General features: G+C 52.0%; 1 protein-coding gene across 1 annotated transcript in view; it reads right to left on the bottom strand.

Moving 5' to 3' along the window:
* Window positions 1–14572, bottom strand: part of TCERG1L (transcription elongation regulator 1 like) — a 196258-nt gene that overhangs the window by 1556 nt on the left and 180130 nt on the right. Inside the window, exons 10-11 of the mRNA XM_081572894.1 lie at window positions 9131–9220; window positions 3867–3985 (exon numbers count right to left, since the gene is read on the bottom strand). Coding sequence (XP_081429020.1) covers window positions 3867–3985; window positions 9131–9220 — 209 coding nt within the window. The remainder of the gene's footprint in view (window positions 1–3866; window positions 3986–9130; window positions 9221–14572) is intronic.

The following is a 14572-nucleotide window of genomic DNA, read 5'->3' as shown; positions in this document are numbered from 1 at the left end:
CCCTGAGAAGCTCAGGATGCAGAAACACAGGACCCTGGCCCCAGACAGCTGAGGTGCAGGTCAAAGGAATGGCTTCCAGGAGCCCAGACTCTCGCATCTTCCCACACACAGAAAGGCAGCCTCTCACGGCCCTCACCACGGATGTCATCTTGAAGAGCCTCAGTCATGCAACACGACTCGCCTCTCCCTGTGCCCGTGGAAGCACGTTATCTGCTTTGTTTCTACGGGGCCTCTTGACAGTCTAAGCCCAGCAGCATGTGCTTAGCACCCAAATACTGACTCACTGAACCCATGATCGCCAGGCCAGGGCGGCACCTGTAAGGAGCTCAGAGATGCCAGCCAGGCCAGGCCTGAGGGGGCGGGGCAGCTCACAGGGCGGGAGTGGATGCAGCCTTGCAGGGACAAATGGAACCTCGGCCAGGACCTGGTCCCCAGAGCTGCCTCTCCTCCCAGCTGCGAGCTTGAAGCCAAGGGTTGTGACAGCTCCAGGGGACAGGGGCCCCAGGGAGCCGGGTGCCTGCATATTGCCCATCTGCCTCCTGCCTGGGGCTCCTGCAAGAGCTGTGGCCGGAGCTGCAGGAGGGGCCCAGAGTGTGTGAGAAACCCACGCACCCTGTGCCTGGGGAGACCTCTTCCTCCAGCTTCTCTTTGTGGACAATTTTATTTTTTATTGCAGACATTTCATTGTTGCATTGAATTGTTATAACTTAATGTGCTGTGCTTCGTCTATCAGTCGTGTCCAACTTTTTGCGACCCCTTGGACTGTAGCCCACCAGGCTCCTCTGTCCAGGGGATTCTCCAGGCAAGAATACTGGAAGGGGTTACCATGCCCTCCTCCAGGGGATCTTCCCAACCCAGGAATTGAACCCAGGTCTGCCACATTGCAGGCAGATTCTTTACCTTTAATACATGAATAACAAGATTATATTGACATGGCTGTTAGGAGACAAGACCAATAATTAGTAGACCCTTGTTGGCTTCCCTGATGGCTCAGCAGCTAAAGAATCTGCCTGCAATGCAGGAGACACAGGAGGCGCGGGTCAGGAAAATGCCCTAGAGAAGGAAATGGCAACCCACTCCAGCATTCTTGCCTGGGAAATCCCGCGGACAGAGATGGGCTACATGCCATGGGGTGGCAAAGAGTCGGACACGACCGAACGACAACAACTGTAACTGTGCTGTCACTAAACAAGGTGCCTCCCACCTTCCTCAAGCCCCACTGTTCTCCGGGCGTGCCCCGGAGCCCCGCCTGCTCCCAGGCCTCCCAGACAGAAAGCACTTCTCTCTGGGCGCCAACATTCTCCCTTCTTTCTTTCCCTCCCTCCGTCTCTCCCTCCATTCCTTCCATGATTTCACAATTGCCTTGTGCTGGCCTAACACACACTTATTTGCACTTCCATCACCGTTTGCATGAGGAAAGTGAGGCGCTGAGTCATGGGTGCTTGTCGTCCTGGGGGTGTCTAGAGGGAGCCTGAGCATTTTCAATAGGGGGCTGGGCAGAGACCCTTCTAGAGAGATCCTATTCCAGGCACCTCTGAAAAGAAGCATCCCCAAAAGGAAAAATGAATCAAAACTCTGTGACCTGTTAGCCGTCTCGAGGGGGAAGCCTGCCTTCCTGCTGACCCCGGTGGACCGTCCAGTGAGTCTGGGGAACTTCTCTGAGTGACTAGCACTGCGGCTTCCTTTCCCCAGAGACTTGGCTGCCCACAGTTGAAGGAGGTGGCTGATCCGGCCTGAGTGCTGGTCCCACAGCCCATGGGGAGGTTCCCCCGAGGCTCCTGTCCCTGCCCCAAGACCCTGAGAGCTGGGCAGGGCTGAGAGCGGGCCCTGGACTATCCCTGCGGTCAGGATGGGAGCCAGGATGACGGGAGGTGTCACCGAGGGTCCTCGGGACACCTGTGCTGGGCCAGAGGGCAGCAGCAAGAGCTGCCCACTGTCACTAGGACAGCTGTGAACAGCAGGAAGAGAACGTGAAGAGGATCTGGAAAGGGTCTGAAATGCCCCAGAATTGGCTGCCTTTGAAACGCAAGCCAGCTTTGTAATTACAAAAGTATTATATGCCCAGTGTACACTTCTAAAAAGTGGCAGGCAATTAGATCTAATTTCAATGGAGAGTATATTCATTCATACCACTGATTTTCCTTCTGTGTGTGTGTAAATCTTCTTCCTAATTGTCAAATACAGCCTGAATGCTTCTCCTTTGCATTCATGATATGTTCACAGGAAGGGGAGATACGTTGGCTTACGGTTAACATCTGAGCAGTGGATGGACAGAGATCATGCGCTAACTGTCCCCAAGGCCAGCGCAGTGGTAAGGATGAGAGTCTTCAGGACCTGCCGGGCACCGCGTGTCTTGCCTTGTCTGCCCCACACGCCGTCCTGCTAGAGGCCAGTGAAGCAGGGCGACTACCTCCCTCAGGTGAAGACAGCCGAGCTGTGAAGGCTCAGAGCCTGACCCCAGGGCCGGGGCCAAGGATGGGCAAGGCTGCTCTGCACTGACGCGGGAGCTCCAGAACCAACCCCCGACCCAGGGTCACCGACTGGGGCAATGAGCAAATCCAGGGCCGGAGCCCAGCGTTTCATAGAAAACCGCAATTTACAAATCATTAGACCCACATTTACTTTTTGAGGTTAGCATTTGGCGATGAGGCTAATTCATGCAAATTTTCTTCCCATTCAGGAAGTACCTATCCTCTGAATAGTTGGAGAAGTTTTCTGAGGACCGATAGTTAAGTGAAAATGTTAGTCACTCAGTCGTGTCTGACTCTTTGTGACCCCATGGACTGTAGCCCACCAGGCTCCTCTGTCTATGGCATTCTCCAGGCAAGAATATTGGAGTGGGTAGCCCTTTCCTTCTCCAGGGGATCTTCCCTAAGGGATCGAACCCGGGTCCCCTGCACTGCAGGCAGATTCTTTACCATCTGAGCCACCAGGGAAGGACTACATAACCATACAAAATTACACTATCCAACTATTGACCAAGTGAGTTAACCAATTACTGACCAAAATGTAGATGCCTACATCTGCACAGAAAGCAAACATCAATTAATGCCCAATTAAATATGATCTAGTCTAGTGCTATTATTAAAAATGCATACTGTCAGCATTATTATTAAAAATAAAAATGCACAAATGTCCATTTAAAAATGTCCTAATTGAAAACAAAAATACATCAAAATTAATCATTTTTCACTCATAAAATTTATAGTTTTATAATTAAAAGTAGTATATGCACATTAATTTTAAAATGTCAGTCAATTAAAATTAATTTTGAGAAAAGTTAAGCTTACGCATTCTTTTATTTCTAACTTCATTTTCATATCAACTTGTCTTATTTCTCGGGCATAATGCCTGATTATCTTAGGTGAATTTGATGGCCAGTTTCACCCTTCCCTTTCCCCCGCATAGGAGCATCTTCACATTACACTCTGGACAGCTGCCCAGGCGTGCGGAAGCCAGGCTGCTGGTGGGGTTCATTTTGCTGGTGTGTGTTGTTTTGGATTTTCACTCTTGTTGTCATTTGATCAGGACTTAGGCCAATCTAACGAGGGCTGACCTATTGATGAGTTGTTTTGTCCTTGGGGTCAGGGCTGCTGACAGGTTGAAAACCATCATGTAGGGTGGACAGAATGGCCAGGGTGCCCTTGGTCAGCAGACAGCACCCCCACTGCCGGGGGGATAGGGAAGCAGGGCTGGGAGGTCCGTTCACGGACAGCACAGGGAGAAGGCCTTCCTTCCCCAAAATGACACGCTCGACAGAACATAGGTCACCTGATGTAACCCACACTGACTTTAAAAAATCCTCTTACAAAATGCGGTAAATTTCCAGCCCCAGAAATTGCCTGATGTTAACTCCCTCTCCATACCTGGGTGACAGTTTAGATTCCTCTAGAAGCTTTCTGAACTCTTCTCTGGCTAGCAGCAATTTGCTTTTCTTTTCCTTGTATTCTTCTTTTATTCTTGTCTTGACAAACTGTTCAAATATCTTAAGAGACACACAAAAGAGAACTATTACAAGAGTGTGTATCAGAAATGAAATCTTGTGTTTCGCACACCACAGGAAAACAGCGAGAATCTGAGATAAGCCTGTCTTTTTCACAGCTGCTGGAGCGACAAGGAAGAGCCTTCCATCACGGGGTCTCCCTGACGCCGAGCGCCTACACAGTCACACTTGTTCTCCAGGAGACCAGGTGTGACCGGGGGTCAGACACTGAGTCAGCTGCTTAGAAACCCCTGGAATGAGTGAGGGGTGCTCCCTAGAGGAGCAGGGAGAGAGGACAGTGTGGAAACCCAACTCTAGGGCCTCGGTATTTCTCCTCGGAACGCCTGGAGCTTCCCTTACCGTGTGCATTTTCTCACCAACTCTCACACCCCAGCCAGCAGCACCAGGACACACGAGAATATGCAGTTTGTTCTAGCAATCCCCACAGCAACGTAACTGGCGTTTGAGTTTCCAACACGACTTTGAACTTGTGAAAAGAAAGTCAACCTGGTATCTCTCCCTTCCCCAACTGGAGGCTCCCAGAAGCCCCTTGTGAACAAGGGTCAGGTTCCCCAGGACTCCTGCAGATGAGGTGAGCCTCTCCTGGGTGTCATGGAAACGCCCCGTGAGGAGACCTGACCCTCGGGTGCTGTACGCCCACCCCCAGCTCAACGAGAAGTGGGCCTGAAGGCTCCTTGACAAGGAAAGCTGCCCCTTCGCCTACAGGTCATGGGCATCATTTGGTGGGCAGATCCACCCATGACCTTGGGGAGGTTTCCCTCAGGAGCCAGCAGTGGGCATAACACAATGCCACCAGGGCACCCCTCTGTGCAGCAGGGCCCAGAGTGAGCCTCGCCTGCTCGGGTAAGACCGCTCCCCACTGTAATGTCAGAAAACTGTCAGCTGCAGACGAGGGCCTCAGCAGGGACAGCTGTGTCATTCCTGGTGCTCTCCAAGCTTCACGATCACTAAAAGGAGACCACACTAGAGAGCATTTAGATGAGTTCACTTCAGTTCAGTTGCTCAGTCGTGTCCGACTCTTTACAACCCCATGGACTGCAGCACACCAGGCCTCCTTGTCCATCACCAACTCCTGGAGCTTGCTCACACTCATGTCCATTCCGTCAGTGATGCCATCCAACCATCTCATCCTCTGTATCCCCTTCTCCTCCTGCCTTCAATCTTTCCCAGCATCAGGGTCTTTTCCAATGAGTCAGTTCTTCGCAACAGGTGGCCAAAGTATTGGAGTTTCAGCTTCAGAATCAGTCCTTCCAGTGAATATTCAGGACTGATTTCCTTTAGGATGGACTGGTTGGATCTCCTTGCAGTCCAAGAGACTCTCAAGAGTCTTCACCAACACCACAGTTCAAAAGCATCAGTTCTTCCACACTCAGCTTTCTTTATAGTCCAACTCTCACATCCATACGTGACTACTGAAAAACCAAAGCTTTTCCTAGACAGATCTTTATTGGCAAAGTAATGTCTCTGCTTTTTAATATGCTGTCTAGGTTGGTCATAGCTTTTCTTCCAAGGAGCAAGCATCTTTTAATTTCATGGCTGCAGTCACCATATGCAGTGATTTTGGAGCCCCCCAAAATAAAGTCTCTCACTGTTTCCATTGTTTCCCCATCTATTTGCCATGAACTTCCAGATGTTGAAGCTGGATTTAGGAAAGGCAGAGGAACCAGAGATCAAATTGCCAACATCTGTTGGATCATCAAAAAAGCAAGAGAGCTCCAGAAAAACATCTACTTTTGCTTTATTGACCACACCAAAGTGTTTGACTGTGTGGGTCACAACAAACTGTGGAAAATTCTTAAAGAGTATCAGACTACCTGACCTGTCTCCTGAGAAATCTGTATGCAGGTCAAGAAGCAACAGTTAGAACTGGACATGGAACAAGAGAATGGTTCCAAATCAGGAAAGGAGTACGTCAGGGCTGCATATTGTCACCCTGCTTATTTAACTTATATGCAGAGTACATCATGCGAAATGTCAGGCTGGATGAAGCACAAGTTGGAATCAAGATTGCCAGGAGAAATACCAATAACCTAGATATGCAGATGACACCACCCTTAGGGCAGAAAGTGAAGAAGGACTAAAGAGTCTCTTGATGAAAGTGAAAGAGGAGAGTGAAAAAGCTGGCTTAAAACTCAACATTCAGAAAATGAACATATGGCATCCAGTCCCATCACTCCATGGCAAATTTAGATGTGTATGTGGACACAAATAAAAAAGATCAGTAAAAGCCCACATTGGGTCCTGTTAGGCCAATAAATAGCAATTCTGTACCAACCCAATCAGTGGCCTTTGCAGATCCTGGTCTTTGAACCAAGAGTTCAGGGAATCTACTGTGCTTTTCCCAAGGATTCTCCCGAGGACACGGAGCCAGAAGCGATCACGTGCCCGGTCACAGCCCCCATCGCTCCCCAGGCGGAGCGGGTCTCCGTGGCTCTGCCTGATGGTCCCCAGTTCCATTTCAGTCCTGCCAGCCTTTGTGGGACTGTAAATCCAAAATGCTTCTCACCTCCAGAGGAATCATCAGCGAAATCAAATATTCACGAACAGGATTTAGAGAACGTGCATATACGTATTTAAGTTAGAATACTTGTTTCACCTTCAAGGCAAATGGTAATGTAAGCTCTCCAGTTCTCTGATAATTTCAGCTAATAAAAAAGGTGAATGCAGGGTTGTTATCCAAATAAAAGCATGGGGCTCCATCATTAGTCAGAGTTTTGCTCTATTAATTTTAAATCTGGATAGACACCCTGGCTGGCAGTGGGGTCACAGCTGTGAGAAAGACCTGCTTCTCTGCCTGCCTGGAACCATTTATCCCTCTAATCAGATTCTGCTGTCTCCACTGCCTTTGCTTTGGTGCTTTATTTATGCCGCTATAATTTAATGTAACAGGTTTTTTTCCTCCTGTTTAACAAATTACACCAGTCTTATTCAAAGTGGGGCACGACTTTTTAAAAGACAAGACTACTGGCCATTATCTTGTCATGGAGTGTTTCAGTGAAATAAGATGGATTGCCATGTGTTGCCATAGAAACACTTCTGACGTGTGCTCCCCAGACCCCTGCTCTGGGTTCAGGCGCATTCACCACTCCCCTGCCACTCCCTGCAGAGGGATGGCAGCAGTGAACACCCTGTGAGCCTTGGCTTTTCCCACGAAACACTAGGGACAGTGGGTTCCCCCCAGAGTCCATGACTGCTGCCTGCCAGCCAGATCCATTCATAAAAAGGACTGTGTTTTCTGAATGGGGCCCAAATACTGTCTCCTTCATCAGCTCGGCTTCAGCTCTGCGCCTCTGAGAAATGACAACGTTGCTGCTTTGCCAGGAGGTGGGGTTTCTCTGACGATGCCGAGTTCCATCTGAGGCTCTCTGGTGCTGAAGGACGTCAGCTCTGGGGAGCTGGCTGAGGCTCTCTGGTGCTGAAGGATGTCAGCTCTGGGGAGCTGGCCTCCTCCTCCTCCTCCTCGTGGGGCTCGGGGAGCAGACCACACTGCGGGATGAGCGCCGCCTGTGTACAGTGTGAACGTCGGAGGGCCTGACGCATCTCTCACAAAGATGCCTGCGAGCTCCCCGCAAAGGGTGGATCAGCATGAGCTGACCGTCCATCCAGTCTGATCTGTCTGCCCCGGTGCATCCTGGCACCCCAGCTCCTCCCGTCAGAGCCTGCCTCTCTGACTGGGGCTGTGGGAATCCAGCCCTGTTGCTTCTGAGGGTGCTTCTCGTACTGTGACCACCCTCCAGACTCAAGACGGCAAGCAGGAGTCCCCACTCGGCCCAGGAGCCCAGTCTGTCCAGCAAGCAAACGGGCCCTGAGCGCCCTGCCTTCTGAGAGACGGGGCCTAAACATCAAACCATCAGCGCAGGAGAGTCTTACTTTTTCAACTTCCTTTAAAGGGGCTAATGGCCTCTGAAAACATCCATGGACTGAAGGTAACAGCGTTGACCTCAACATTCAGTGAGACACAATTTGCAGGTGTGCTGAGTGTTATCAGTTATGGCTTAAAGTGATCCTGTCACCAAAATAAACAAGCTTCTCACCGTATGTGGTCATGGTTGGAGAGTGAACTTTCTGATTTCTAATATTGCAACAAAAGGGTGAGATGCTACCAATGATTACAGTTGCCCAGATCCCTCAGCTTCAGGGGAAAATAGATATAAAACGTCCAGACTCCAAGCAAGGCCCTGTCTGAGTGGCTTGTCTCGAGCCCCTGGTCTGCACCCTACGGGAACTTCACGGGCTGACGACAGAATTGAAATTAAGCGGCACTTTCTGTCCTTCCGGCCCTGGCTTTCCAGGACTTCGCCGTCTGAAATCAGACGGACGCTTCCAGGCCCATGACGCCAGCACCCTCCCCTGAGATGACCCTCGAGGGGCTTCTGCTTCCAGGGGTGGCTCCCGGTCACCCACTTTCCACACGCATCCCCTCTGCACTCGGCAGTCAGCGGGAGAAGCACCATTGGGATGGAACCAGAGATGCAGAAGCAGAACAGGAATCCTTCTGGAACTTGTCTCAGGGCCCTTCTCGGGGCGCTCCAGGAGCCACAGACGTCAGCGGGGCTGTGAGAACGCAGGCCTCCCCACCGGTCCGCACAGCCCATCTCTCTGTCTGTCTAATCCTGGAAGCGGTTCTGGCTTCCTGATGTGACTGGTCAACACGCCAGGGTAGACTTCTACCAGGTATCCATTTAAATTGACCTCCAGGCCAGCTACCTGCACCCCATTCTTGCCTTTCTGGGGATCTGCTTTCTAGAAACGTCCATCCTTGACTTCTGCTCCTGTGTTCCCTGGACCTCTCCTAGGTCACTGTTACTACTCTGGATCTTCAGTCTTGTTAATGCGTCATCTAGGATATGGTTCATGCTCCCCCAGATTGAGTTTTCACCTTCAAATGTGAGGGTTGTCTTTGGGGGTCGGGAGCAGAGGGTTCACCAGGAGCAGGAACCAGGGTAACCGCCCTCTGCACCCAGGGCTCTTTCCCTTCACAGCCCACAGGCTGGCACTCAACCTCACAGCTTCCCCACAGACATGGCAGAGACGCCAGGCACCCGCTTGTCCACACAAACCTCTGGACGGAGCGCCTCTTTAAAGCCTCGTCTCTCGACTCTGTCAGCGCGCCTCGCACCACCTTACCTGTTTCCGCTCCTCCGAGTTGAGCAGGAGATAGCGAGGATCAAACACGATTTTATGTAATTCTTTCTCCCAGGTAGAGAACGCTGACACCTGAAGAAAGATATTCAATAGAGTTGCTTTTAGCATCTAATGCTGAGCTCGAGTCACATTGAACTGGTCGATGGTGAGAAACAGCCCTAAGGAACCACGGGTTTGGGGACACAGCGGCGTTTAAAAGTGTTTCACTTGTCAAACTTTTAAGAAAATCCATTTTTCAGGCATAAGAAGATTTAATTTCTAGACTCATGACACTATGTCTTCCCTGGATGTCTTCCAGGCCAAGTGCCCTGATCTAAAGCCCTGATTGTATCTGTGAGTCTGAGACATTCTCAAATGTCATATCTTGAGAGGAGAAATTATACTTGTAAGACTTTTCAGGACGCCACAGGCCTTAACAGAGGGCACCGTCTTGCAATTAGTCAGAGTTTGGCACAATTTCAATTGAGTTTTAGTCAACATTTAAACCTTTTTCAGGTAGGTAACTTTTTAACCAAACTACCTTATTTTATAATAGTTTACACAAAAATGGATTTACACAACACTCACAAGAGTACTATGAAGTTACCATCTAGCCCACACCCGGATTCTTATATTGCTAACATCTCAACACCGGTGTGCTAGATGGATCCGTACTACTATTAACAACAGTCTACACCCTACTCAATTTTTCTGTCCTGGGATCCCACCCAGGACAGACACCACGTGTGATCTCACATCTCCTCAGGCTCGCGTGGGTGATACAGCTTCTCACTCTCCTTGGTCTGGATGACCTTGACAGTTCCGAGCAGAGCCGATCAGGTGTTCCATGGGATGTCCCTCTGCTGGGTTTTGTCCCAGTTTTTCTCACGGTTCCACTGGGGCCGTGGGTTTGGGGAGGAAGACCCCAGAGTAACGCGTCCTTCCTATCAAGGTCCATACCGTCACTGTGACGTATCGCAGCTGGTGCCGACCTTGACCTCCTGGCTGAGGTCCTTCTTCTCTGCATTTGTTCTTTTTCCCTGTGCCGTGCTGTCCTCTTCGGAGGGACGTCTCTCTGTGCTTGTTCTGTTGCTCCTCAGTCGCTCAGTCGTGTCTGACTCGTTGTGACCCCGTGGACTGCAGCACGCCAGGCTTCCCTGTCCTTCCCTGGTCCCCAGAGTTTGCTCGAACTCGTGTCCATTGAGTCGATGATGCCACTTGAGGGGCCTGCTCCACCTCCTGATATGGTAGAATCTGTGTAAGTTCCTTGGAATCCTTCCGGATGGGGTATTTGTCCATTCTCCCACATTCACTTATTAGTTCAATCATCTGTTTATGTCAGTATAAACTCATGGATATTTGTTTCATACTTTGGGTTGTAATCTAATATGACTGCTGATTTGTGCTCAGATTGCTCCAGGTTTGGTGGTTGTGGTTGCTTCCTGTGTCCCGGGGATGTACCCGCATTGTTCTGTTTTCTGGGTCCTTGAAGACGGTCCAGGATCATCTACTCTCTCTCCTGCGTTGGCCCTAGAATCAGCATTCTCTGAGAAGCCCTGGTCCCTCTTATCGGAGAAGGTGTTCGGACCTGAGATCCAAGTGAGCTCATTGCTGCTGGGAGGTTGCTGCTTCCAGACTCTCAGCTGACGGGGCAGTGAAACCTTTAAGTCATCCAAAAATAATTTATTCACTTAAAAACATTGGCTAAATACTGACTATGTCTTAGGCCCTTTGCTGGGTGCTGTGGGTTCAGAGAAAATAAATCAAGGTCACTGACCTTGAGAGGTTGGCGGGGGGTGAGACAGAAAGTGACTTCAGGATCTCCTGGGGGCATGAGTGTCCTTCCAGAGATGTGCCCAGGAGCCAAGTGCACAGAGCCAAGGCGGCCCCCATCCCCTGGGGGGAGCTGTCTCCAGGGCAGATGGTGTCGGGACCTGGCCCATGGAGGGGGCTGGGAGGGTGCTCAGCAGGGGCTGTCCGTGGCATGGAGGCCAGGCTCCGGGAACTGGGGGAGTGTGGGGGCCACAGGGAGATGTAGGAGGCTGGGAAGAGGCGGGAGAGACGGCCTGAGCGGATGTGGGGACACCCGGCCGCCTCCTCGGGAACCAGGGGCTTGTCCTGAGAGCAAGGAGAAGAGCCAGATGCGATGTGCCCCTGGGGGCCTGGGCGGGGGATGGACTCAGCGCAGTGGGGAGGAGAAGCTGATGGGCAGGTTTCACAAACAAGGCCCACCCGCTCCTACTTCTGAGCAGTTACAGCATGGCTGGTAGAGGTACTACTTCCATAGACATGGGCTTTGCTTGGAAAGGGCTTCCCTTGTGGCACAGCTGGTAAAGAATCCTCCTGCAATGCAGGAGATCTGAGCTCGATCCCTGGGTTGGGAAGATCCCCTGGAGAAGGGAAAAGCTACCCACTCCAGTATTCTGGACTGGAGAAGTCCGTGGACTGTATAGTCCATGGGGTCGCAAAGAGTCGGACACGGCTGAGCAACTTTCACTTGCTTGGAACATTATAAGGATTTCCTAAATTGAAAGTTTCTGTATTCAATAATAAAAATAAAAATTCTTTTTAAAACTCATGAGCTCTTTTATGGGGCAGGGTGAACCAAGCTCCGCCCAGGAGTCTTCCTCAGTTGATTAAGAACACGGTGAAGTGCAGACACGTCATGGCGGGGTGGGGGTGGGGAGGATTCCGGAAGAACATCAGCGCAGAATGGCCCCTCTGTTCGGCCAGAGCTGACGCTTGACCACGTGAGCATTAGGGTGGACATGGAGAGAAGGGATGGTCAACTTCAACTCAGCCCAATCAGATGGGCACCAGTCCATCACGTAGAGCCCTGAAAACTCCTTCAAGGTCCCAGCTCTGTATGAAAGGCGGGTGATTATTAAGAACTGGTGTCACATAACTGGCTCCACCAGTGTGATGAGAATTTTAGGAGTTCTAGATGTATAACAAACTAAATTAAAAAAAAATAGCATATCATCCTTGGCTCCAAAGGAAATTACTATCTGTATACAAGGCAAGGAGATGAAACAAGTCAATCCTAAAGAAAATCAACCCTGAATATTCATTGGAAGGACTGATTCTGAAGCTGAAGCTCCAATACTCTGGCCTCCTGATGCGAAGAGCCAACTCCTTGGAAAAGACCCTGATGCTGGGAAAGATTGAGGGCAGAAGGAAAAGGGGGCAATAGTGGATGAGATGGTTGGATGGCATCACAGACTCAAAGGACACGAACTTGGGCAAACTCTGGGAGATAGTGAGGGACAGGGAGGCCTGGCGTGCTGCAGTCCATGGGGTCACAGAGTCGGACACGACTTAGTCAGATATGAGCGAGCAACTGAACAACGTACAAGGCAGGAGGAGCCACTTCCACAAAGACTGTAACGTGTGATGATAAGACAGACGCCGTCACATAACCTGACAGCCATGCTAACACATGTCCTTAATGTGCAGAGGAGGGTGCAGTGCTGGGCAGAGGGGCAGCTCGGGCATAGGACCCGTGACTGAGGCTGGAGCCGACGGGGGGCTGGACAGTCAAGTGTGAAACAGGCTCTGACAGTGCCTGTGGGTGGGCACGGCCTTACCCACCAGACCGACTCTTCCCAAAGGACCCTGATGACTGTTGTTGCCTCAACCGCAAGACTCGCACCTGATGGAAGACCAGCCTCCCCAGGCCTGCATCGTGCAGTCACATCCTGGTAGGCTCATTCTGTGGGGCAGGGCCAAGGCCTCCCCATTCTTGCTGGAGGCCAGTGGGGAGCCGTTCTTCACTCCTAGCGGCCTCCGAATTCCCTGTCATGGCCCCCTCTGCAATAGGGTGGCTTCCTCAAAACCGGTGGGAGAACCTCTACATATGAGACCCCATCTTACATATTATACTATCACACCATCACAGGGGAACCCCTCCATCCTATCCGCAGGCCAGCTCCCTCTCAAGGGAGGGGGTCGTTCGTGATGGGTGTCCCGGGGCCAGAGTCCTGGGACCGCTGTCGGTTTGTGCCCCCACAGCAGGCACGCTCTCGCCTCCAACGTGGCCTTCGTTCTCAACCATGGTCTTCACCCCTCATCTGCATAACAGACCTTCCTTTGATACTTTGGCATTTTACATGTGGTTTGGTCCTAGATAGTGGGATTCTTCAGCCCATTTTAGACCCTTTCCTGTGGAAGTCCAGTCCTTCCCTGCAGCCTGGCTGGGTCTGGGGTGGTTCCGTCTCCCTTCCTGGGCTGTGTTCTGTGATGTTTACATCATCTCCTGACAGCAACGCATTCCCAGAATCATCTCAGGGTGCTGACACCGGGTGGCTCTCTGCCACGGGCGGAGGTCGGTGCTCCGTCCTGGTGAAGCGCCTGTGGACAGTGTCCTGGCCCACGCCGCCAGGTTAGGGCTTGGGCTAGTGCTCACACACATCTTCATGTGACCTCCCCCTGGAGCCCCATCCTGCAGCATCACCATCGTTTGGGAACCAGGAGAGCTCGGGCAGAGGTCCCCTGGGCTGTGCTGGGGGCCAGGCCCTTCCTTCCTCCCAGCCTCCTGCTGGCAGACTCCCCCTGCCCCCGACTCATCCTTAGTGTCTGAATAGCACTTCCTGCCATTTCTACAAGGGCCGACACCAGAGCTTGTTGTTCAGAACAGGCACAGAGAAGGAGCAGCCGCGTGGACACCAGTCAGGGTGCAGTCCCCAAGCTAAGACTGCTGCTGCCACATCGTGGAACAGGGTCCACCCTCAGCGGGGCTCAGGGGTCACCGCCTGCCTGGCTGGCAGCTGTGCCGTCCTGGCTCCTCCACCTGCAGCCCCAGCCTGGTCCCAACACCACCCCCTCCGTCAGCGGCGCACTCCACCCCTCCCCACCCTGCAGGGCTGGCCCCCGCCCCCCAGCCAGCCCCCCAGCCCTGACTCTGAAGGTCGGGTGTGAACACGTGCCCGCTTCCTCTGGGCCTCTGCTCCGTCCTCCTCGCTGCCTGCGGCTCTGCAGATGACAGACGGCGTGTTCCTTGCAATTAGCACTCACGCCATTACCCTCTTTATCCAATTTCCTGGAACGCGCAGCTGTGTCTTCTATTTCTGGCTCTGGAGTTCCTGACAATTCAAGGCAGCTCGAGGTGGGCACAGCACAGGATGCAGCGAGCAGGCCACACTCCGGGCTCAGCCTGCCCAGGATGCAAGGTCATCTTGAAGCAGCTGCAGGGGCATGATTGGGAGGGAATTCCAGGCATACAGGCCACGGACATGGGGGAAGGAGCAGGGCTGAGGGTGATGCAGGAGAGAGCAGGTCCCCCTGGGGCGCCACCCCTCAGGGACGGATGCATGTAGAACCTGCTGGAACCCACCTGCGATTCATCCAATCGCGGGGCGGGAAGTGGAGGGTTACCTTCTGGCCCCACCCCTCCTTGGTGCAGTGTTGCCCCTGGAGATGCTCCAACCTTAAATTTAGAGGGAGTGG

The sequence above is a fragment of the Giraffa tippelskirchi genome, chromosome 2 (assembly GCF_054371585.1).
Source record: "Giraffa tippelskirchi isolate mGirTip1 chromosome 2, T2T-mGirTip1v1.2.pri, whole genome shotgun sequence".
Classification (NCBI taxonomy): domain Eukaryota; kingdom Metazoa; phylum Chordata; class Mammalia; order Artiodactyla; family Giraffidae; genus Giraffa; species Giraffa tippelskirchi.
Note: the sequence above shows the minus strand (reverse complement) of the source record. Positions and strands in the feature narration are given on the sequence as shown.